Here is a 25,246-nt window from a genome sequence, read left to right as displayed (position 1 = left end):
GGGAAAGAGTGTGAGCAGCCACCCAAGTGCCAGCATTTTATTTGTGAAATAAGCCTTTTGATTTCGGGTGAAATAATAATTCACCATATTTTACTGCACTTCAAACTCTCAAATCTTGAATTCAAAATTTGGAAGTAGCTTGAAGTAGCAGAATAACTTTACCTATGCGTCTGATTTTAGACCCTTTTTATTTCTTGGCTTATTTGCATAATATATATAGGCTCAGTTATGCTGTCATATGGCCTTTTTATATACCCATATAAGAATCTTAAATCGGAGGTTTGTTATAATGAACAATACACGTGTGTGTATACGTGAACACCGATGTACTATTTTGACCAGAATGTAATTTTTATTGGATGTCCCTTTTTAACGATATAGGATATGTATTTTTGGTATTGACCTAATCCAGACAACAACCTTTTGAATAAACTTTTTGGGCCGTCTGTATTTTGCTAGATTGGATTGCCTTTTTGTTTGTTTTATTTTTATCCATTTTTGAAGCGGGCACCAATCTATAAAGATGGCTTTTTAATTGCACAAATGATTTAGGTTTTCTAAATTTGTGTATGGCATTGTACAGTTTACATTTTTTAAGTATAAAGTGGATATTAAAAAAGCAAATGAGCTTTACTTAATTTGAGTCCTACATGTTTTAATTGAAGAATATCACATTTTCACTTCTGGAGTTATGGTAGCATTGTTATTATTTGTATAATTCAGCCCCTTGGTTTTCTTTTTTGCGCTTCTCCCTCAATTGTTTTTTTAAATTTTTTTGATAACCAACACACCAGAGACTAAAACTTGCATGCATTAAGCAGTAATTCAGCTTTCCATAAAACATCTAGGAATATTTGAGAACTTGTTGGTTCCAAATAGTAGTGTATGCAATCTGTCATGTATAGTAAAATATTCTGTTTCATTCGTTGGCTTCTACAAGGCATGGCCCTATTTTGAAGAAGAGCAGGGGAGCTATCTCCGATGTCCTGGCCAACATTGATCCCTTAGTCAATGACCAGATAATCTGTTTTACCGATGTTATCAGATTGCTGTTTGTGGGAGCTTGCTGTGCGCAAATTGGCTGCCACATTTCCTACATGACAACAGTGACTACACTTCAAAAAGTACTTCATTGGCTGTAAAGTGCTTTTGGGTCTGCTAGTCGTGAAAGGTGCTATATAAGTTCAAGTCCTGTCTTTTACAAGATTTTATTTTCTGATTAGAATAAAATAAATATTTAATTCATTTCAGATCCAACAGCAATTGGTGGCACTGCTGATGGTGAGCCCTGTGTATTTCCCTTCCTGTTTATGGACCAGGAGTACTTGAGCTGTACTACTGATGGACGAGGTGATGACCGATTCTGGTGTGCAACAACCTATAACTACAATCGGGACCACAAGTGGGGATTTTGTGAAAGTGAGTACCTTTTTCTGAGTGCAGTTTACACATCTGGACCTTATGTTAACAAGGATGTTGAACTGTGTTTGGAAAACATGTATACACTAAAAGCTTGAATGTTAAGTCCAAGACCATTTTAAATACTTTTTTTTAATTCTGAAGTGCAGTGCTGAGATCTAGAGGAATCGTTAACTTCCTCTCTAATAGTAAATCCATGAGTTATTTTTATGGCGCAAAACTGAGTTAATTAGTTTCTCTAATAAATTTTGATATTGGACCGTAACTGAATTGCAAAGGCAAAATGGAAATGGATTATTTGTGAAAGTAATTATGTCCTTGGCATAGCTCTATTGTGGGTTGGAATCACTTTTATTGCTTGCCTGAATTAAGGGGCTGGAACATTGAGACATTTTGGGGGGGGGGGGGGGGGGGGGAAGCATTTTGTGTAAAGCCTGTAGTTGGTGCATTAATTTTTTTTTAATCCTCTCATCATAAGTGTTTTAAAAAAATCTTGGTCAGCATATTTGTGCCTCCCTGCAGCTAAACTGCTTTACCTTTTTTGATAGCTCACAATACAAAATAACATACTCTGGATATGTGGTTTACAAAATACTGTTTGAATGGTGTACCCATTTAAAATAGTATTCTCAATGCTAGCTCTTTCATGGAAATAGTTGGTCTGTTTTTCTAGGTAGCAGAGTTTATTGCCTCCTCTCGCCAGTAATTGTTTTGGCACATATACAAATGTTAATTCCCTGTATTGACGCAAGGTGATCCACTAAAATGTACATTCACCATGCAGTGCACAATTTTTTTTAAACCTGTGAACATGCATGAAATGGTTGGCTTTTACGTTCTGTATATTGCACCTCCTGATTTTCTTCCCCCCCCCCCCCCCCACCTGTCTTTCATTATCTGACCGAGAGGAAGCCATTAAATTCTGAACTAAATTTGTATAGTTTTTGGCTTTTGCATGAGATCTGATCTCATTGAAACATACAAAATTCTTACAGGGCTTGACGAGGTAGATGCAGGGAGGATGTTTCCCCTGGCTGGGGAGTCGAGAACCAGGGGTCAGAGTCTCAGAATAAGGGGTCGGCCATTTGGGACTGAGCTGAGGAGAAATTTCTTCACTCAGGTTGGTGAATCTTTGGAATTCTCTACCCCAGAGGGCTGTGGAGGCTCAGTCATTGAGTATATTCAAGACAGAGATTGATAGACTTTTGAATATTAAGCTAATCAAGGGATACAGGGATAGTGCAGGAAAGTGAAGATGAGGTAGAAGATTAGCCATGATATTGAATGGCGGCGCAGGCTCGAGGGGCCAAATGGCCGACTCCTGCTCTTATTTCTTATGAAATCTAGTCTAATATAGACCAGACACAACTATTTAAATGATCAATTCCTCAAAGTAAGGATTCCACTTCTACAAAATATTTTCATTATATGAAAGTGAATTAACTTGTGGGAGGGCTTTTTTGTGAGTTATCTTATTACAATGGTGTTTTAAAAGCTTCCAATGGGCTATTATCTTGGATGGATATGTTCAAATAGTTCTTTTCTGCATATCTAGAGTATAGCCACATACCTTTACATACAAGGGTTTTAAAAAGCTTTGTAGCCTTGACATTAATTAGATGTTAATCTTTCTCTGGTTACCTGAAGTATTAAGGATGATGTACTCTTTTATCTGTTCTAGCTGACGAAGAAGCCAGTCAAAGAAAACTTGCACAGGAGGCGGAGAGATTTTATCATACTGGAATGAAAATGATCAACAGTACAAGTAAAAAGAATCAGAAAAAAGAGTAAGCATCCTCCTTTTAATTCTAAACTTCTCCCCCTGTAGGCTGCTTGGTGCCATTTGGCCTCCACCTTCACTCGTGAGGGCGAGATGGTCAAAAGTACACAAATCTTCTCTGATCAGCGGATTCAGGCTCAATGAAAATTCTTGGAGGAAGTTCCTATTTTTGTTCCCCACCCCACTGAGGTGGAGTATTGTGATACATGGCCCTTTTTGTATTGGTGTCCCAGCTTTAATAATTTTATAGGCATAACCTCTAATGCCCTGGTTTAGAACTCTGTTAGGCTGCTAGAACTGTGTGGGTGCTGTCCTGTCTTTTGTAGGGCTTCACAGGTACCAGAGCCTGGTGTAAATAAATATTTTAAATTGGTGGTTTTTGAACTTTTTAAATGTTGGAAGTAGGACCAGGGTTCATTGGGAACATGCACTATTCAAAGGAAAATGCTGGCATCTTTATGGGAAAACCTTTGCTGTTAAGGAAATGTGTATGAAGTTGGGAGTATACAATGCCGAATTCTTCTTGGTTTCAGCATTGCGTATGCTTGACCCCAGACTTGGCTTTGCACGTACTCCAGCACTAACAATGTTGCAGGTGTGTGACCGTCTCACCATTGCCTTAATCATAACTCTTATTGGGTGCTGGTTCCATTTATTTTCTTCATTTCTTTTTCGATCTAGAGGGTATCAAATACTTGTGAAAGCAGCTGACATGGGAAATGTCAAGGCCATGGAGAAGGTGGGCTATGCCATGCTGTTGGGTGATTACCTGACGTTAAACATTGGAGCAGCTAAGAATTTCTTTGAGATGCTTGCAGAGCAGGGGTCTCCGAAAGGTCAAACAGTAGGTGTGCTTTAACTACACAATCTTTATTCATCATCGGTTCTTGCCTCAAATGATAGTGGCACCAACAGAGTGGCTTGAATGTAGTTTTTAAAAACTTGATCTGAGCTTCATAAGTTTTGAACAGTAACACAATGCTGTAATGTGAATCTGCAGTATTGTATTCAATTCCCTCTTGGTGTTACAATTATATTTTTTAAATGGCAGGTTATATAATTGAGATTGAAGAATCCGATGTTTTACTTAACAATTAACCTAACAATTTTACCTATAGGTATTCCTGTACATGGTCTGGAATGTTTTATGACTACATTCTTAACAGTAAAGGTTTTTTGGATGCTTCAGTATGAACAAAAATGCATTGTAGTTAAACCTGTGTTGTCTTGTCCTTGACAATTTAATATGGTTTTTGTCTTCTGTTTGTGTTTCATCCTATTTTGGGATGATTATGATTGATTGATCCAGATCCATTCTTCAGCTGAGATAGTGGGCCAATAATTCAGTGTTTACTTGAATTGAGGAAAGGAATGTGAGCATATGGTGAATCAGCTAAGCTTTCCTCTCTCTTCTAGGAAGCCAACTAACTGCCTCTCTAGCCTAGTATAGCTTTCAGTTCTTGTCAGCTTCTCAAACATAGAAACATAGAAGATAGGAGCAGGAGTAGGCCATTCGGCCCTTCGCGCCTGCTCTGCCATTCAATGAGATCATGGCTGATCATCCAAATTCAGTACCCTGTCCCTGCCTTCTCCCCATATCCCTTGATCCCTTTAGCCTTAAATATATCCAACTCTTTCTTGAATATATTTAATGAACTGGCCTCCACCGCCCTCTGTGGCAGAGAATTCCACAGGTTCACCACTCTCTCTGGGTGAAGAAATTCCTCCTCATTTCAGTCCTAAATGGCTTACCCCTTATCCTTAGACTATGACCCCTGGTTCTGGACTCCCCGGCCATCAGAAACATCCTTCCTGCATCTAGTCTGTCCAGGCCTGACAGAATTTTATAGGTTTCGATGCAATCCCCTCTCAATCTTCTAAACTCCAGTGAGTATAAGCCCAATCGACACAATCTCTTCTCATACGTCATTCCTGCCATCCCAGGTATCAGCCTGGTGAATCTTCGCTGCACTCCTTCCATGGCAAGAACGTCCTTCCTCAGATAAGGCGACCAAAACTGCACACAGTACTCAAGGTGCGGTCTCACCAAGGCCCTGTACAACTGTAGCAAGACATCCTTGCACTCGAACCCTCTTGCTACGAAGGCCAACATACTGCATGCTTACCTTCAGCGACTGGTGCACCAGAACACCCAGGTCTCTTTGCACTTCCCCTTCTCCCAATCTATTGCCAGTCAAATAATAATCTTCCTGTTTTTGCCATCAAAGTGGATAACCTCACTTTGCCATGTTTCTGCCCAATCACCCAACCTGTCCAAATCGTACTGGAGTTTCACGACATCCTCCTCGCAGCTTATCCTCCTCGCAGCTTACCCTCCCACCCAGCTTTGTGTCGTCTGCAAATTGGGAGATATTACATTATTTAAATCTCTCTCCCTTGTCGACATTATCTGCAAACTAGGATCAGTTTCCCCATGTATGCTAATGGCACTCTGCGCTCTCTCTCCTCCATCAAATCCCTCCATTTCCTCTTGTCCTCCATCGTCTTCAGCCCCTGCACAAATTCTGGTGGGCCTTTGCCAACGATTCCACCCCCTTCCCTGGCCACTGCCTCAGCTCAGAATCAAATAGATCATTGAAGTCCAGCCTGACTTTCAGAAGACTACCTACTTGCGCTTGAATAACACCAACTACTTCTGCCCCTACCTTGGCAAATCTGCACTTCCTCCAGTCTGCTACCATCTAACTTTCAGCTCATCCAAAACTCTGCCCATATCCTATTCCATCACCACAATCTTCACTGACTTATATTGGCTCCTGGTTCCTCAAACACCTCCGATTTAAAATTCTCATTCATGTGTTTATGTCCCTTCATGATCTCGTCCCTTCCTATCTCTAACCAATGCCAGCCACAAACTTGCTGTTCCTTTGACTCTAGCTTCCTGTGCATTTTTCCCTAAACTCCACTATTGGTCATGCTTTTATTTGCCTAGGCCCCATGCTCTGGAATTCCATTCTTAAACCCCTCTGCCTCTCCACCTTCATCTCTTAATCTTCTCCTTAAACCCTTTGATCAAGCTCTTGGTTGCTCCTAATCTTTCCTCTTTTTGGCTGTGTTTTTGTACAGTAAAAGTGCATGGTGAAGTATTGAATACTAGATGTCGGTCATCCCTCCCAAGATTGTCACACTTATTACATAATATGCTGTAAAAATTTGTGTAAGGAAAAATAGACAAGTAGTTATGTCACTTTTTTTATTTCAAAAAGCTTTGTAGGTACTGGTGGGGTGGAGACTAGTCTTTTTGCACATTAACTCTGATTTAATTAAATGGTTGAGTATTTGGAAGCTCTAAATCATTTACTTACTTTAATTCCTATAGCTTGGGGTTTTTTTGGGGGAAGGAAAAGCGATAAAGGAGTTTGCCGAGATCTTTCTGACATGCTAGTTGTCTTGTATTCTATTTCTAGGCACTTGGATTCCTTTATGCATCTGGAGTGGGAGTCCACTCAAGTCAAGCTAAGGTACTTGGTTTATTTTTAACCTGGTCACAGTCACCTCCCACTTGCTGAATGTGGTCTTGAAAGCTTGCATGCAGCAAAACACTTAATCTTTTTGCTTTGCTTTTTTAAAGGCGTTGTTATTTTACACGTTTGGAGCACTTGGAGGAAACTTGTTGTCACATATGATTTTGGTAAGTAATCTTGTATTATCCACACGTGCAAAAATTCACCGTGCAATAAGGGCCCATAAATTCTGTTCCCTACGTGCTGTGTACTCGCCCATAGGGCCAACGGAAGTGCCAGTTTTAGGCAAGCACTGCACATGCGCTGGAAACCAGAACTTCCGTTCTTTGAAGAGAGAGCTTCACAGGTCAAAGGCCTGCTTTCACCAGGCTAAGAGGTGAAAGTTTTTTTTTTTTTTTAAATTCCCACTGATTTATCATTTAAAAATACTTTTAAGAAAGGTAAATTTATTTTTAGCCCTGTTAAAAATGTTAATTTTTTTTCACAAATTTAAATTTTTGTTTAAAATAGTTAATTTATGTAATTTATAGTCATTTTAAAAATGTGTTTTTTCAAATTTATTTGAAGTTTTACTTCTGTTTTGGGGCTGATCTCTTCATAGATTTGACACGTCTTCCTGTCAAATCTATGAATGGAGATTCCCTGCTCTGATTGGCTCCCCATGGTCCACGTGATCCCAGGAACGCTGTGAACTACCTGCTCCCCTGGGATACGCGTGCCCTGCACACCGGCAGTTTAAAGAGGCACAGCAATGGAATTCTGCGCCTCCTGGGAGCCCTCTGGTCCAAGCGGAGATTTTTCCAAATTGCAGGGCTGCAAATGGAATTTCTGGGCCATGGTTTTTTTTACCAACGCAATAAAGAAAAAAGTAAAATATTAAAATGAACACTTGTATCAAAAGAGTCAGTTTTGTTGCTACAATTTATAAATTTCTATAATCCCCTTCATACTGTAGCAAAGTTTTGAACATTTTATGAATGGGCATGTTTATAGCCAGTCTTTTTCAATAATGCATCTATTTTTTAATTCCTCAGGGTTACAGATATTGGGCTGGCATAGGAGTCCCTCAGAGCTGTGAATCTGCACTAACTCATTACAAAGTAGTGGCAAATTATGGTAAGCAATCATGGATTGTGTGTGCGTGTGTTTTCTATAGAAATGAGGAGAACTATTCTGCACTCTTCCTGTGGTCCCGAGTAAATAAGGTCCTATGTTTTCTGGAATTGACTGATTCAAATTTTTAATATTGCTGTGTACTAAAGGTGAGCAGCTGTTAAAATGTGTAAGAGGCTAGCAGCAATGAAAATATTGCTTTATCAGCCTTCTACAGCTAACTTGGGTGCTGACTTGCCAAGATTGGTAACCTACCAAAAAGAGTGATTTTTGGCCCACTTCTCCAATAGTAACAAACACAAAACAGAGTGGAAGCCGGCGTGTATTTTGGTCACCAGTGATTTTAAGTGCGTGTGCTCCCATTAGAGAAGGGTTGCAGTCTCTGGATTAAATATCCTTTTCCCTCCCCCCAACTATTTACAAATCGTTTTCCATTTTAAAAGTTTGCATTCGCAGATAAAATTGTTTTACTAATGTCCTGGGAATACGCATTTATTTTTGAAATCTTGGCAAGGCAATTGTTGTAGAAAGGACACTGAAATCACTAAATTTCACTTGAGTAGATATCAACTTGAACCTTCTGTCAAAAACATAGACATGCATATACATTGACCTAGTTGCTGCCTCAACCACGAACCCTGGAAATGAAATCCACTGCCTCAAGTTTGTGAAGTTTCCCCTGCATTTAATCTTGTATTTATGGTTACCTGTGGATCAGTGACTGCATTTTGTTTTTTGCTAATGGAATAACCCTATTGCTGTGTGAACAAGGCTTTATGCATCTGATATTTTAAATGAAAGTCTTGCTGCATGTGATGAGTAGCGCAGTGGATTTTTTTTCTTGCCTTGTTTAATAGTCTTGTTTGCCAATATATCTTCTGCATGCAGGAAATTATGAATGCATTTCAATTAGTTTAGTTTTTATACAGTGATTGTTTTACTCTGTCCTTCTAGAATTAATAATCAAAGGTGATCTTTCCAGAGCCTGTCCTTCAAACCTATGCTCTTGTGTTGGTAAAGTAGTTCACTGATTTTTTTAAATGATCACATTTCTTCCTTTAGTTGCCAGTGACATATCTTTGACTGGTGGTAATGTTGTTCAGAGAATTCGTCTTCTTGATGAAGTTGAAAACTCTGGTGTTGGCAGTGGAATGCTGGAAGACGATTTAATCCAGTATTACCAATTTCTGGCTGAAAAGGGAGATGTCCAAGCACAGGTAGAGTACTGAAATGGTCTGAATGAAATAGTCTGCATAAAAGTAAAGTCTGGCTTAGTACTAAAGTAAAATCCGAATTACCCATTAGCTAAAATGTAAAAGCTTTGTATTTGTTGGTCTTTAGCCAGGTAGAAAATATATATTGGCTACATTTCAAAAGTAAATTGTATAAAGCCCTTTTTAGCAGCATTGCCATACAACATGGGTGTGGTGAAATTTTTTTTGTATTTTAATTCCTATTTAGTTAAAATTTGCAAACGTGACAGACCTTCAAATGGAATTCTTGAAGAGAACAATGATTCCTGTAAACTTTTATAAAAAAAAAAAAAAAAAATGTTGTCTTATTTTTAAGGTTGGACTTGGTCAGTTGCATTTGCATGGAGGAAGAGGGGTGGAACAAAATTATCAGGTAACTGTTTACAAGAGTACTTGAGAAATCAGAATGCATATCCTTTGCTTGAAATGTTCCAAGCAGTGTGTGGTTTCTACTGCATTTTGTGAAGGTTGCTTATTTTTTTAGTATTGCAGACTCTGCACATTATTGCTGTGATCACCTGAGAAATAATGGGGCTTATCTGCTTATTGCAAAGGATGCTTGGAGGAAACCACACATTTGCACCAACACTTCCTGGAAGCTGTGTTCTCTCTCCATTTCAGTCTGGTATCCCATGGAATGTAAACCCAGTGCTGTGCCAAATTGGACTTGCCAAGTGCTCAGAGGTTTTTTTTTAGATCTATTCTGCACTTTTCACAACTTCCTAGTTTAAATAGCAGGAATTCTTCCCTTCCTGCTCTGTAAACTTTTAAAATTTCTAACTTGGGTGAGCGCTCCATGCAGGTGTATTCAGGAGTGGGTGTGTATATTCAGGCAACCAGACTGCTCAAGGGAGCAACTGACAACACTGAACCTAAAGTAGATATCTGAATTTGTAACATGTTGGGTTTGTTTATTTTCCTTTGCAGAGAGCCTTCGAGTACTTTAACCAAGCGGCAGCTACTGGAAACTCTCATGCAATGGCATTCCTTGGAAAGGTAAACGCGTAAGATAATATACTTCATACAAACCAGACTCCCTGACTATTAGAGAACTTTAAAGCTTTTTTTTTTACGTAAACAGATGTACTCAGAGGGTAGTAATGTTGTGCCCCAGAACAATGACACTGCTTTACATTATTTCAAGAAATCAGCAGAGATGGTAAGTTGCTTTTTTTTAAATAGCTGTCAGAAATTAATTTTACTTCTAATGGTGTTTTTTCTCTCTTTCCCCATCCAAACTGGTTTTATGATGACCTTTCAAAGCCTGAAAGTGTTGTTATATTTCCATATGTAATGTAAATATTCTGGATTTTTTTCCTGTTCCTTGAGGTGATGGATGTTTGTGTTAATGTCTGTGTCTGATACCGCTTGGTTATAGATGGAAGATATGACTCCCTCTACTGCTCCAACCTTTGCATGCACCTCCAGTTTGATGGTTTATTTTCCCATTCCAGCTATCCTTGTGACACTCTGGTTGTCAACTAGTGCTTCTTCCCTCCCTTTTACCTGAGGAGGATAAATGGGGTTTCTTTGGAGTCCAGTTATATCCAAGACAGTGTGCCTAGATGGAAGCTTAGAACCAGCAACTGTCCATGACTGACTCTGAGCCAGACAGGCCAGGTCACTGATCAGTTGGCCTACTGCATTAATGGAATCCATAGCGTAGACTCCTCACCTAGGGGGCTAGTAGTTTATCAGCAAGTCAGTGCCTCAGTATGTCTTAACTGGGCAAGCAATGTCCAGCTCCAGCAATATCCCTTTGCATAGTGGTGCTGAAGTTCTAACTTTTGGCTGTTTCTGGCCTGCACTAAACTCTCTCGACTTGGGTAGGTGGGTTTGATCTGTGGCGCGAGAAGATGTATACCAATAGGTGGATATGGTGATTTCAGTTCTTCTAAGACTCCCAGTTGACACATTGCATTTAGGGACTCCTTTCCATGATTTGACTATCATACTGAATATTAGCAAGTCCACAGAGGCTTACAACTTCACTAGTCCAATTCCTGTGTTTTTTTGGTGCGTATATGGTTTAGTATTATGTAATCTAGTATTGGCAGAAAATCGCTTCTGCTTGTTTCACTCCACTTTTTGATCTCATCTGAAGATTGAAACACATTGTGTGGCAGGCAGTGACTCTTTGTTAATTTTCAGGGTAATCCAGTTGGACAGAGTGGCCTAGGAATGGCTTACTTGTATGGAAAGGGTGTCCCAGTGGTGCGTATTACTGTATTTGTTTATATCTAATTGCTGTGGCTACTTTTGGAGAGAATAATCTGAATTAGTTAAAATGTGCTTTTATTGACTCTTTGTGTGGCAACGGATTCATTTTTCTAGGTTTCCATTGCATTCCATAAACACTGAAACAGGTACACAATACAATTATAAATCTACTATAATGGTGCTTCTATCACTCGGACTTCTGCTCTTCCCCAACCCCCCTTCATTTTCCTCAAGTCTATATTTCTACCAGTTTCTGACACATTTTACTTATGTTTTATGCCACTTTTTTTTAAACTACGGAGGCATAATGAGGATTAATTCATATCTTTCTTTGTACTTTAGAGGTTCATTTTTTTTAATCAAGTGATATCAAATTCACAAAACTGACATTGCATCTGCCTATTTGATAAAATGATGATTAAAACATTTGCAATCCCACTTTCAAGGCTAAATTGCGTCCTGGAGCTGTGTGTCTGATCAGTTTTTAAACCAGCATGAAGTGCTCCATTATGGTTAGGTACAGAATTGATGCTTAAATTGGGTAAAGGTGTGTGGGGAACCCAATTTTTGCATCAATCTTGTATTTGGTCAGTCAATTGCAAAGTCTTGAGACCTTGTGGCGAGACTATATGGCCCTCCAATCTGAGAGAAGCTATGGGTTATGACCTGCTTTTATATTTATAAAAAAAAAAAAAAATCAAAAGCCACCACTTGATTTGACAAATGTCTTTAAACAACCAATCAAGATGCACAAACTTACTTGATTTCCTACCTATGGCCCTAAACAGGCAGTTGAGTATACACAATTTAAAAAACAATAGTGGCCCTGAATTTCCGATCGGAGGCTTCCTGCATGCGGATGCCTCTGATCGGGGGAAAAATCTACGCATGCACTTGCTGGCTCCGTAGGTCCAGAGGCTTCCGATCCTGGGTCTCTGCTCCGAAATGCACAGAGGCCCAGGTATCCCAGGGGCGCATGCGATTCGCAAACGTCCCTGGGATCACGTGGGCTATGGGGAACCAATCGAAGGGAAACCCCTTCACACTTTTGACAGGTCCGTACGGACAGATCTGTCAAAGTATGAGTGGGGATCACTTTAATGTTCAACTGTGCTTTTTTAAAATAAATCAATATATCAAACGCAACGCCATTAAATATGTTAAAACACCCTTAAAATTGTCTGTTCTGCTGGAAATCTTTGACCCCAGAGACCTATCCCCCACCGGCTTAAGTTTTTTTTTTTTTTTTTAATTGAGCCTTGTTTTCTTGGTTGATTTGTGTGATTTGTGGTTTTTTTGTCCTCCATGTATGCTTACCAAGATTACTTCCTAAACTTTTGAGGATGTTATAAATAAAGCACACTCTGATTTAACTTTTCATTTTTCATACATCTCTGACCAAAATTTACTAGAAAATAAATGTTAAGAGAACGTAAGACTGCATAAGGAACTTTTTTTTTCAAATAATTAATTATTTGAGGTGTAATGCCATGCAGGAGGAGAAAAGGTTTTGAATGGAGTCTCTCGACTGCTTGGACTCCTGTTTTACTACATAAATGCCCTAGATAGAACCAATCGTGGTGATAAGGCTGATCCAATTCTAGGATGTAAATCTATAAAAGTTATGGTAAGCCATTAAATATACTGGTCAGACAAGCAGCCTGACCACCGAGGTGGTGGAGGCAAGGTAAAGATGGTGTCATCAACGCACCTTTTGGAATCAGGGTGCCTATCTTTACCTTGCCTCCACCTCTCTTGACCCCTCCACTGCCTCTGTTGTCAGGCTGCTTGTCTAACATCCAGTAGCGGGTGAGCCGCAATTCCCTCCAGTTAAATATTGGGAAGCCACGAACTGCATTTCCTCGTCGCCGATTCCTTTCCCATGTCATTCTCTCAGGCTGACCCAGACTGTTCGCAACCTCTGCATCCTATTTGATCCCGAGTTGAACTTCTGGTCTACACCACCCTCCATCACAAAGATTGCTTATTTTCACCTCCGTAACATTGCCTGTCTCCACCCGTGCCTTTGTTTATCTCCTGCTGAAACACTCATCCATGCATTTGTTACCTCGAGACTCTCTTATTTTAATACTTTCCTGGCCAGCCTCCCAACTTCCACCTTCCGTATACGTGAGCTTATCCAAAACTCATAATCTAGCCCACACCAAATCACGCTCCCCCATCACCCTAGTGCTCACTGACCTGCATTGGCTCCTGGTCCAGCACCACCTTGGTTTTTTAAAAAATCCTCATCCTCCTGTTCAAATCCTTCCATGGCCTCACTCCTCCCTATTTCCGTAATCTCCTCCAGCCCTACAACCCTCCAAGAACTCTGCGTTCCTTCAATTCTGAACTCTCCTGCATCCCCAGCTCTCTTCACTCCACTGTTGGCGGCCATGCCTTCAGCCATCTATGCTAGAATTCCCTCTCCTTCGCGCTATATAAATGCAAGTTGTGGTGGCAGTCACCACACCACCCAAACAAATGCATCCGCAGTCTTCAAATTAGGACCAGAAGACGTAAATGAAATTTTAGTGTAAATTTAGACAGAAACAGGCAAAATTTCCTTGCCAAGTAGTATTGCAGAACTGGTGGTTATTTTTTTAACTGATATCCAGCCTATGTGAAATTTATAACTGGCACAATAATCAACTAATGTAGTGTTTGGTAATGGGAGATTGATCCACCATTTAAAATTGTGTACAGGTATATATGTATGCAAACCCCACCCTCTTGAAATGTTTGTGTGCAGTTACACAATAAATGATTGGCATATACTTTTAAGCAATGTAATGGAGGCAAAAACATGGGTTATTCAAATACAATTGAGTACAATGTTGGGTGATTGCTGAGCCAAGTGGCCTTTCTCGTTCTAATTTCAATTTTGTATTCTTAATTAGAACCTGGTATAATGTGTGATTGAGTGGCAACGCAGGTTATCTTTTTTTCCCTCTTTTTAATAGAATCATGAATTGGCACTGAAGTACTTTCAGAAAGCTGCTGAACAGGGTTGGGTGGATGGACAGCTCCAGCTGGGTTCCATGTATTACAGTAAGCCATAGCTGCATATCTTTATTATTTATCCACCTATCTAGAAGTTTCCAGATTTATTCTGTACCAGATATACAGCTCCTGGCGTGTGCATTTTTATTTGAATATGACAACAAAAATTGATGCAATGTATGTTATTGATGGGTCAATGAATGCGAAGGAATACAACAAGATTTATTCTACAGCTAGTTCTGTGAATATACAGGGGGGAGAAAGATACTGGAATTGATTTAGTCCTGTGCATCTGTCCTTTTGTGTGCATTAGGATTGGGATTAATAGATGAAAATCATGGGACTGTGCCTTGAGCTTTTTGCTATTATAGTCTCAAAGCTACACTATCTTTTCGAGCAGTAGCCGTCTCTGATCATTTCTGCTTCAGAATGTGCTTCTCGGATTAACAGTTGCAACTCTTGAGCAATTGGCCATTTTATCTATTCCAAGTTCCTTTTTGAACAAAAGGTCTGGCATCAATGTTATGTGTACTGAGGTTTACATGTGATTTAAGGCACTTTTAGTAAAAAGTACCTTTTTTATACAGACCATTTGATCTGCACTATTCAGGTTCTTGGAGCAGTTTCCAACAGCTAATAACAGTGTGGTTTTTTAACTACCTCCAATGAGCAATCTTACTTTCAAGTGCCTGTTCTCCCCTACTCCATTAAGCCATTGAGACATTTGATCATGCCCAAGGTGCCGTATGTGGGGGTGAAATTCAACTTTGGGCAGTAGCACAAAGAGGGTGATAGCAAATCTGCAGCCCATTTTTCACTCCGCTCGGAAAAAGAAAAAGGGGCTGCCAATTCGCTACCCCTGGCTTTGCGTTACTGCCTAAGATGAATTACACCCCGATTTACCTTTCTTCTTTTAGGCTTAATTTTGTGGTCTGATTTTTGTCCTGTGTGGTCAACAACTGAGCTGCTATAGAAATGTAAAAATGTTCATGTATCTTTATGGCAGTGACTTTGTTTGTTCTGTAGATGGTGTAGGTGTGAAGAGAGATTACAAACAAGCCTTGAAGTATTTTAACCTCGCCTCACAAGGTGGACACATACTGGCTTTTTATAACTTGGCTCAAATGCATGCAATAGGCAGTGGTGTGCTTAGATCTTGTCATACAGCTGTTGAGGTAAGAATTTGCATCATATAATGACTGGAAATATTCTTGGTTATTTTGATTTTAAAATATCTTTACATGTAAGTGTTTAAAGTGTAGTGAGTTATGCTTATGAAAATTTAAGGCTCCACTCCACATGATTACTTATTGTTTGGGTTGCAAGTCTGCTGTGTTTGTGATAGCACAACTCTGATTCATAGGGATCTGCTGTAGCTGGTAGTATGCCATCAAATTACTGATACCTTCCACTCTCCATGCAAGGAATCTAACTCCAAGTACGTTGACTTTGATGTAAAAAAAAAATGAATGATTCCTACCATTAGGTTTTTCTCCTCCCTTTTGTCTTCTCTCATTTTGTGGTACAGTTCCACAAGTGCTAGAAGTCTTCTGGTACCTTGTTCAAGTGACCTTGTTTGGCACAACGGAGTCCAATCCTATTCTAGTTTGGCGTCTCTGTATATGTACTTTCCACTTCTGGTCAATGGATTGTGACAGAGTGCAGGATCTCTGCTTCCTTTCCCAGCTCTGGGACGCTGAAGTCAATTGTACCAGCTCAACTATTTGTATTGTTGAAAACCGCTAACTTGGCACAGGCTGAGAATTGAAGCTGAAACCATGTAATCTGATCTGTGGTCTCATTTTTGTCCTATGTGGTAAACAACTGAGCTGCTATAGAATTTTTTTTTTAAAGTTCATGTAAAAACACACCATGCTTTTGTGTATCTGTATACTTATGGTGGTAAATTATTCCACTCAATTTATTGATTTCACATGTCAAATGTGATACTTGTATTCTGTATGCTGTACCCAGCTCTACCTCACCACCACTTCTCTCGACCTTTCCACGGTCTCTAAATCAACACACTGCTTGTCTGGCATCTAGTACTGGATGAGCAGAAATTTTCTCCAATTAAATATTGGGAAGACTGAAGCCTTTGTCTTCGGTCCCTGCCACAAACTCCGTTCCCTAGCCACTGACTCCATCCCTCTCCCTAGCATCTGTCTGAGGCTGAACCACACTGTTTGCAACCTTGGTGTCATATTTGGCCCTGAACTTCTGACCACACATCCATGGCATAAATAAGACCGTCTATTTCCACCTCTGGAACATCACCTGTCTCTGCTCTTGCCTCAGCTCATCTGCTGCTGAAACCATCATCCATGCCTTTATCTCTAGACTTGACTATTCCAACGCACTCCTGGTTGGCCTCTCTCATTCTACCCTACGTAAACATGAGGTCATCCAAAACTTGACTGCCTGTGTCCTAACTTGCACCAAGTCCCATTCATCCATCACCCCTGTGCTCGCTGACCTACATTGGCTTCCCATTAAGCAATGCCTCGATTTCAAAATTCTCATCCTTTGTTTTCAAATCCCTCCATGGCCTCGCCCCTCCCTATCTCTGTAATCTCCTCCAGCCCCGCAACCACCCACCCCCCCCGCCCCACCCGAGATGTCTGTGCTCCTCTTGACCATTGGTGGCCGTGCCTTCTGTTGCCTAGGCCCTAAGCTCTGGAATTCCCTTCCTAAACCTCTCCGCGCCTCTTCCCTCCTTTTAAGACGCTCCTTAAAACCTACCTCTTTGACCAAGCTTTTGGTCATCTACCCTAATTTCTTTGTGGCTCTGTCCAATTTTTTGTCTTCTAACACTCCTGTGAAGTGCCTTGGGACGTTGTACTATGTTAAAGGTGATATATAAATACATGGTGTTGGGGTGTGTGTGTTTGTTTTTTCTCTTAAACTGCTGGTAAGAGGCAGCCAGTGAGCTAACATTTTAATTAGAATTCCCTATCCACTGATTTCCTGCCTAGGAACACCGTTCTAAGCAGCTTTATCAATTCACAATGTCAGTTGGAGAGTGATTGTTAGACCTTTGTTCCAGGTTGCCTCTCGCCAGCTCTTTAAAAGCAACAAGAGAAGATTGCGGCTATTATAAGAGTGCAGATCGGCCTTTTAAAAAAAAAAAATATTTTATGGTTGTGTATCAATTTGGTAAAATTTCCATTTTTCTGCTATAGTTTGAGTTTGCATTGGCAGACTTTGAAACATTTCTACTTTCCTTTCGCAGTTGTTTAAAAATGTCTGTGAGCGAGGTCGCTGGTCAGAGCGGCTAATGTCTGCATACAGCAGCTACAAGGAGGGAGACACTGACTCTGCATTGGTACAGTACTTGTTGTTGGCTGAGCAAGGCTACGAGGTGGCCCAGAGCAATGCGGCGTTCATTCTGGATCAAAGTGAGAACCAAGACCAGTCTAGCAGTGTTTCAACTGCCTTGTTCAATCTTACTTCATATATCTAAAGCGTACAAATTTTTAATTGACCCAATTCTGTGCTCTGTCACTTTACTTCAATTGCACACCTGTGAAAATGTGCTGCAAAACAGGTGGCCAATGTGGATTAAAGCAGAAGTCATATTTTTAATACTCTAGTTTCTGCTAAACTAACTTGGATTTAATTCAAAGGAATCTGCACTGCTGTGCCATGAAGCGCCTGGTGAGAATTGACTTTTACTAGCAGATAATTGGCACCAACAAACACTGGTAAAATGTAATGGTCACAGATTACTGTTGCATTAGTTCAAATCTCGCGACAGTACTTTTACTAAAAATAAAAATTAAAAATAAAATAATAATTGAGTTGTAAAATATTGTATACCAGAATCTTTTTTTTTGTTTAAAAAAATGTTTCACAATGCTAGGTGTTGAGGGGCATTATTAACTTAATCATAATATCCACTGTAGAATTACATTAATTCAATAAATAAACTTGGATTTGCAGTACGGTTGGGTATGTTAAGTGGTGAAAGTTACTGTTTGAGAAAACGAGGATCTTGGAATTTTAAAATCAAATGAGCCAAAGGGTTAACTTGATCTGAATATATTCGAGTTTAAATTCATGTCAGTTATGCAAAAAAAATCTTGCAGCGGTTTAAGGATGTACGTGATGGACAAAGTTTACTGGAACGTCAGTAACTGAACAATAAATCCTTTTATTTACATTCTCTATTCTATTTACAGAGGAAGCTAACATTTTTGGCGAGAATGAGACCTATCCACGGGCACTACTGCACTGGAATAGAGCGGCAGCACAAGGTGAGGTTTCAAGACCAGTAAAGGAAAGCGAAATAGTGCTGCACTAAGATTCATGGGGTCAGCCTTATTGCAGTTTGTTTTTTAAATGCTCGTGGAACATTGCTGCGTATCCTTGTCTGTTGCTAGTCATTCAAAGCATCTGGCTCTACCGTGCTGTTTATACACATTGTAGAATGCTAACACAATACCCAAGCCACATCCTAGGATGACTGTTCTCTCAGAAGATTGAATTCATGATACGCTTGTGCACCTCCTGTTTTGAAGGTGGCTGTAAAGTAGCATTGCCAAACTCTTGTGACGGAAGAGATGTCTTTATGCAAAATCATGTGTTTTAAAAAAAAAACTAAATACAGCTTTTTAGATTGTAAATTTTATTGGCTTGATGGAAAGTAGTGGTACAAAATGGTGCTAATGCTTGAAGCACGCTTCCAGACTAATCACTATATAGATCACCAATAATTCCATTTTAAACACACAAATTTAACGCAAGCACAATTGTTTAGTTCTTCAGTGCAGTAGTGAAAGGGTGCTGCATTGCCGGAGGTGCTGTCTTTCAGATGGCCTTTTCTTCCAATGCCACATTTTTCTCCCACTTTCTGCATATGCAGATTGTTCCACCAGTTCAAAATGTTCATTAACTTTATTATTTAAAAAAAAAACTCTTACAGATGAGATGAATAAGTGTTATAACATATTTAACTACTAAAATCAAACCAATATTAAAAAAAAACACTGGCTGCTGTGCTGTTTCTAATTTAGCTGATACAGAAGTGTTATTTCCTTCAAAAATTAAGGAAAGCAACAAGAATCCCTTTTTTGGTTAGAAGCTTTTTATTTAAAAAAAAAGTTATAAGCAATCCGAATGAGGACGAGAACCTGACGATTCGGAAGCTCTTGTGTGAACTTGAGAGATGCTGCCATCTAGGTGACTGAATGGAAAATTGCAATAGGAAATCCTGCATTTCTAAATGCTGACATACCAGAGCATCATTATACTCAAATAACTGTCGTGGCATCATTAATTATTTTCCTGAGGAGACTAGTTTTAATGAGGATCCTGTGTGAGGGGAATAGAATTGCTATTGACAAGTAATGTCATTAAGTTCTATGTATTTAAATATTGTGTTGTGTTTTAGGTTATACAGTTGCAAGAATCAAACTTGGAGATTATCATTTCTATGGTTACGGCACAGACATTGACTATGAAACGGCAGTAATTCATTACAGACTCGCCTCTGAGCAACAGCACAGTGCCCAGGCCATGTTTAACCTGGGCTACATGCACGAAAAGGGTTTGGGCATTAAACAGGTACAAGTTTGAAAATCACACCAGTTGTATTTTTTAACAGACTTGTGTGTTAAATTGAAGGACAAACTGACTGTGTTCCTTCAATCTTTGCTGCCTTTGCCATGATTCACTAGCTGCTTCGGATGCACCAACTTCTATATTGAGTGCCGTTTTAATCACTGCTGTTGGTCTGACAGTGTAGTTTCAGGTCTATGTAACTTGTATTAGTAGTGAGCCTGTAATGTTGATGGTTTGGTATGTGATAAACTTATAAGGCAGCCATTTTCTACTTTTTGTCTTTTTTTTAATTTTGGAGTTTGTGTTCTTCCCTTCCCCCCCCGTCCCTCTTAATTGTTTTGAATCAAATTTACTGCCCTGTGTGGCAGAAGCACCATCTAGAAAGCAATTTTGCACACCCCACAAGCTGGATTGTTTTTACAGTACAGTGTGCATTGTAGCTGATCTCTCCTCGCCTGGCATTGCTGAATGTGCTTTTTACACTACATCGTAATCAGCAGGAGCCCTGTTTAACTGGTATTTTCCCTCCCACTCAAGACCATGGTCACTGACCATTGTAGGCAGTGTAGATGAAAGCACAAAATTACAAAAGGATATTGAGAAATTAAGTGAATGGGCAAAACTAGGCAAATGGACTTCAATGTAGGCAAATGAGGTCATCCACTTTGGACCAGAAAGGGATTGAACAAGATACTTTCTAAATGGTGAAAAGCTAAAAACAGTGGATGTCCAAAGAAACTTGGGGGTCCAGGTACATAGATCATTAAAATGTCATGAACAGGTACAGAAAATAATCAAAAAGGCTAATGGAATGCTGGCCTTTATATCTAGGACTAGAATACAAGGGGGCAGAAGTTATGCTGCAGCTACACAAAGCCCTAGCTAGACTACACCTGGAGTACTGTGAGCAGTTCTGGACACCACACCTTAGGATGGCCTACTCCTGTTCCAATGTTCCTACTGAAGCTAATTAGAATGCTTCACTGTTCTATTTGCTTCGGTTAACTTTCAATTTTTTTTCTAAACTCCACTAATTTTTGGTTATGTTCCTGTTAGAATTATCTTCACCTTTTTTGCCCATAAGCACTTTCTCTTGCACTAGTTGAAACTAAATGGAATTTGGCCTCTGAGGGGATCTTTCTATTATAGTGCAAGAGAATGGAATTGGATTTAAGTGCCAAATTGTGGCAGCAATTGGTCCTTAATTCAGACATCATGAACCTCTTCTCACACTTTTATTTAAGCTGCCTCTTATTCTGCAGCGTCTACATTTAACTTATTTGTTACAATGCAAATCCTGGAGAAAGAGAGAGAATTGCTCAGGGAGGCTGGCCCATACCCCTTTAGTTTGACATCACATAAAATGTAACTCCAATGCAGTGTCAAAACCTGGTTGTTAAAAATTGCTCCTGGTACTTTTAAGCCTTCCTGCATTTAATTTAAATGCTGAGGGTGTGCACACTTCCAAACCTGTTAACATTTCAACCACCAGAGTGCGTGTGTGCGTGCGTGTGTGTGTATATAAAACTCTTTAGTATCCGGCACCGGCGTGTTGCCGGTTGATCAAAAATTCCGGATGACGGAGCGGGTTATCTACCAAGGCTATTTTTAACAAAAAAAATTTAAAAATCAAGAAATGTGCAGTATACAGTAATTGGGTACTCACCTACAGAATGTTGTTAAATGGATGGTGGAAGATGCTTGATTAAGTACAGTACTGCCAGTTGAGGGTAATGCAATGCAATGACTACCAGCAGCGTGGGAGAGTCAGACTCCTGTTACAGGGGTATTGAGGTGTTCCGACTTCCGACAGCGCCAAGAAGCAGAGTAGTGGCAGTTTGGAGAACTACCCCCACTGACTAACTCGGCCACCTCGGGGGACTCGGCAACATTGCCGGTTATTGAGGGGTTGTTTTCGGAGTATGAATTTTGCCGGTTAATAGAGAATTCTGGATATTTAGGTGCCGTTTAAACGAGAATTTCCTGTATTTGGTTCTAGCCAGGTAGTGTAAAGAGGATATTGCTTAGTGCAGTATAAATGTAGCATCAATGTGCTATATGGTTCTCTAATTAAAATAATAGTTGACTATTTTATAAAGAATTTTTAAACTTTTTTTTCCAAAGGATATCTACCTTGCAAAGCGGTTTTATGACATGGCTGCAGAGACTAGTCCTGATGCTCAAGTCCCTGTCTTCCTAGCGCTTTGTAAACTAGGCATGATGTATTCAATGGACTACCTGAGAGAAACCAAAGTAAGTAAACACAAGGATGAAGTAGTGCTAGGAACTTTATTAATGGGAAAAAAAATCTAGTTCTTGGTGTCCTTGCCCCATCCAATTTATCATTTATGTACAGGGAATCTTTCACTGCCATCTGTGATGATGCAATCAAGAGTAACATTTAGCGTCTTGGTTTAAATATCTTGGAAGTGTAATGAAATAACCCATGGGCTAAATTTGCCTGACTTGTATTCATAATCAGGAACCTTGCCTGCCACCAGTGCATGGAAAATTGCAGGTGTTCTCCCTACCATGAACTGGTGTTGAATGACGGTCTATATTTCCAACACCTACTGGAAAATCACTCCCTATAGTATAGAACCTGATGTGTAGACTGATGTCAATCTAACCAGGAAAAAAAAACCTTCAGTCTGTTCAATATTTTTCTATTTCCACCACCTCTCTCTCGTCACTTTTTTTAGGATATCTTCCCACTCGCCCCAAGCATAGAAGACAATTAGTTATTTGAAATGTCTTGTTTTGAAAAATCGTTTTTGTGGCTGTACTTTCCCCTCGGGCATCGGTTACAGGGAGGAATCCTCTCAGACAGGAGGCCTGAAAATTGCTCCAGAACTTTAATCAGGGTTGTGAATCTTTGGAATTCACTACCCTAGAGGGTTGTGGCAGTCATTGAATATATTCAAAACTGAGATCACTAGACTTTTGGGCACCAAGCGATATGGGTGGGAAAGTAGCTGATGTAGTAGTTCAGCCATGATCTTATTGAATGATGGAGCAGGCTCAAGGGGCTGTATGGCCTACACCTAGTCTTATTTCTTACATTAACCTCAAAGCTTCCATGCCAGAAACTTCTGCATTAACAGCAAAGTTTTGTTTCAAAAAGCACTAGTGTTTAGATAACAAGTATACCTCCCTCAACTGTGCTTTGGAGAGAGTTAAGAGTATGCAAAGGAGGGGGTGGGGAATGTGCACAAGTTTTGTTGGGACTTGATATTTTGTATATGGTTATAAATGAACTGTTGAGGCTTAGTTGGACTCCAAAACCAATGCAGTTTTCTATTTTGTGTGAATGCCATGTACTCTTGTTTGTTGTTGCAGTTCCGTGAGATGTGGATGCAGGTTGACTTGGACATGTTGCTGGGCCCTGAGTGGGATCTTTACCTCATGACTATACTTGCTCTGCTATTGGGGACTGTGATTGCTTACAGACAAAGACAGCAGCAGCCTGAGCTACGGGCACCAGGCCCCCAGCAACCAGAACCGCAACGTGAGCAACAATAGCAAAGATACAGTCAGTACAGGTGTCCATTTTTTTTTCTTTCCTCTCCACCCCCCCCCCACCAAACAATTTTTATGCAGCAACAAAAAGTTGAACCCTTGACTTGTATGAAGTTCACATTTTCTTAATAAAATAAGGCCTATTTTTCAGGCTTGCTGAGTTTTTAGCTATTTTGATCAGCAGCAGAAGAATCGTTTTATATGAAGTCTACAAAAAGCTTCTGGTCTTTCTAACTTGTAAAATCAACAGTGGTTTTTTTTTTTTGTGGTATTGTCCAGCAGTTTATATATTAAGTTTGTCAGTTTTGAGCTTATAGCCGATTTGTTTTTCATTAGAAGATGTACGTAACTAATGAACCCGACTGAATCCTGCAAATGGGTTATTCTTCTAGAAGTGCCACTACACGAGTATAATATTGCACAGCCACCTAATGAAGCATTGCAGTTATTTGCCAATAGATCTTTGCCAGTACTTCAGCTCTTCTATGAAGAACCTTAATACCTATTTTTGGTGAATTCATCAACCAACTGACCCAGCTTCAAAAAATCGCTGCTTTCAACAACCACATGCCCTTGTGGAGCTTTGCTGGATGTGTTTGTAGGAAGGTGTTTTGTTTTTTTTTCGTTTGGCTACAGAAAGACTTTGAGGAGAGTCGATTAAAGAAATGCAATAATGCATAGAAATCTTTTTCTGGATTAACTTTGTTGCAAATCTGGGAACTGTTACCTAATTAAAAGGAAAATATTTTAAAATAACAGTTGTAAATAGAAGTTGCTCAGTTCCGTGTTGGAAAGGGGATTCCCGTGGTATTAATTTTAGTTATTGTATAGTTTGCCTTCATGAATTTGATCTTGTTACAAAGCAGAATTTGATCTTGTTACAAAGCAGGAATCAAAAAATCCTGAAACTAGTACTGTGGATTTTTTCTTTTGAGCCATTTCATTGCAGTGTGATGAATTTTGCTTAATGGGGATTTTTTTTTTTAGAAAAATTTAAATGTGCAGAACTAAGACTGAAAAAGCCCACAGTCGGTTGGCCTTTAGCAAAGTCAGTCACAATAGCTGGAAGTAGAAGTATACTTCTATTTATAAATGGCAAGTGACCATATGTTTGCAATGGACTTTCTTGCCCCCATGTCTAATTTAGGGCCAGCATTGGTGTTTAATGATGGATTTGAATGATTTAGTAGAGCAGAGGGTGGAATTACAGCTTGGCTCATGATACCTTTGGGTGTCTAGTTTAGAAATTTCCAAACCCAATTGTCTAGTCAAAAACCAGACTAATAAAGACTGATTTCTAGGGAGAACAATAGCTCTTTATGGCTGCACTTTTGTTGGGAATATAGCTGAACTTTGAAAGTATGTACCCCCTTTAAAACTGGCAATTGGATTGGATTGGTAGCTGTATTGTAAATGTACTATATTGTAAATGCAATAAGGAAAAGCTGTGTAAAATTGTTTAAAAATGTTAATAAGGTGTACAGACTTTTAATAACCTTTTGTGAATTGAAAATTCCAGCTCAATTTGCCAAGAAACTGTATAGTTATGCTTGAGTTTTAATAAAGTGTCGAGCAGTTGCTGTAGACTCTTTCTATATTCACTTTAAATAATGCTCTGGGTGTACTCCAGACTTGACTTTGTTTATAGCATTGTCATTAGCATGCACCCAACGTATCTTTTATTAAAGACGACATTCTACGGCAAGAGTCCACCATTTTAACCACAAGCGAACAAGAAGATTAAAATGTCGAATGAGAAGAGGCCACTTGGCCAATGGATGCTATTCTTTCCACAATTTGTTTGCAAATCTGCAGTGGCAGACTCCACCAATTTAATCCTCAGCAGTGAGCTCCAAAGCTACTTCCAAATAAACTTGAGAAAAAGGACCCGA

At 39.6% G+C, this 25,246-nt stretch overlaps 1 protein-coding gene across 2 annotated transcripts in view; it reads left to right on the top strand.

The window, feature by feature from the left end:
* The window catches only part of sel1l (SEL1L adaptor subunit of SYVN1 ubiquitin ligase), a 45,195-nt gene extending 20,263 nt beyond the window's left edge, over positions 1-24,932 (top strand). Inside the window, exons 4-21 of one of the 2 annotated variants that reach the window (XM_086002748.1) lie at positions 1,252-1,419; positions 3,101-3,206; positions 3,881-4,043; positions 6,628-6,681; positions 6,792-6,851; positions 7,719-7,800; positions 8,860-9,014; positions 9,367-9,423; positions 9,978-10,046; positions 10,132-10,209; positions 11,202-11,264; positions 14,234-14,321; positions 15,300-15,448; positions 17,506-17,671; positions 18,455-18,529; positions 19,666-19,838; positions 21,960-22,088; positions 23,175-24,932. In XM_086002748.1, coding sequence (XP_085858874.1) covers positions 1,252-1,419; positions 3,101-3,206; positions 3,881-4,043; positions 6,628-6,681; positions 6,792-6,851; positions 7,719-7,800; positions 8,860-9,014; positions 9,367-9,423; positions 9,978-10,046; positions 10,132-10,209; positions 11,202-11,264; positions 14,234-14,321; positions 15,300-15,448; positions 17,506-17,671; positions 18,455-18,529; positions 19,666-19,838; positions 21,960-22,088; positions 23,175-23,357 — 2,018 coding nt within the window. In that variant the 3' untranslated portion in view covers positions 23,358-24,932. The remainder of the gene's footprint in view (positions 1-1,251; positions 1,420-3,100; positions 3,207-3,880; positions 4,044-6,627; positions 6,682-6,791; positions 6,852-7,718; positions 7,801-8,859; positions 9,015-9,366; positions 9,424-9,977; positions 10,047-10,131; positions 10,210-11,201; positions 11,265-14,233; positions 14,322-15,299; positions 15,449-17,505; positions 17,672-18,454; positions 18,530-19,665; positions 19,839-21,959; positions 22,089-23,174) is intronic. The other variant, XM_086002749.1, reaches the window with a different exon arrangement.
* Positions 24,933-25,246: the final 314 nt, after the last annotated feature.

Source organism: Somniosus microcephalus, chromosome 12 (assembly GCF_052327205.1).
Source record: "Somniosus microcephalus isolate GS21.2 chromosome 12, FLI_Smic_1.0, whole genome shotgun sequence".
NCBI classification, from domain to species: Eukaryota; Metazoa; Chordata; class Chondrichthyes; order Squaliformes; family Somniosidae; genus Somniosus; species Somniosus microcephalus.
Note: the sequence above shows the minus strand (reverse complement) of the source record. Positions and strands in the feature narration are given on the sequence as shown.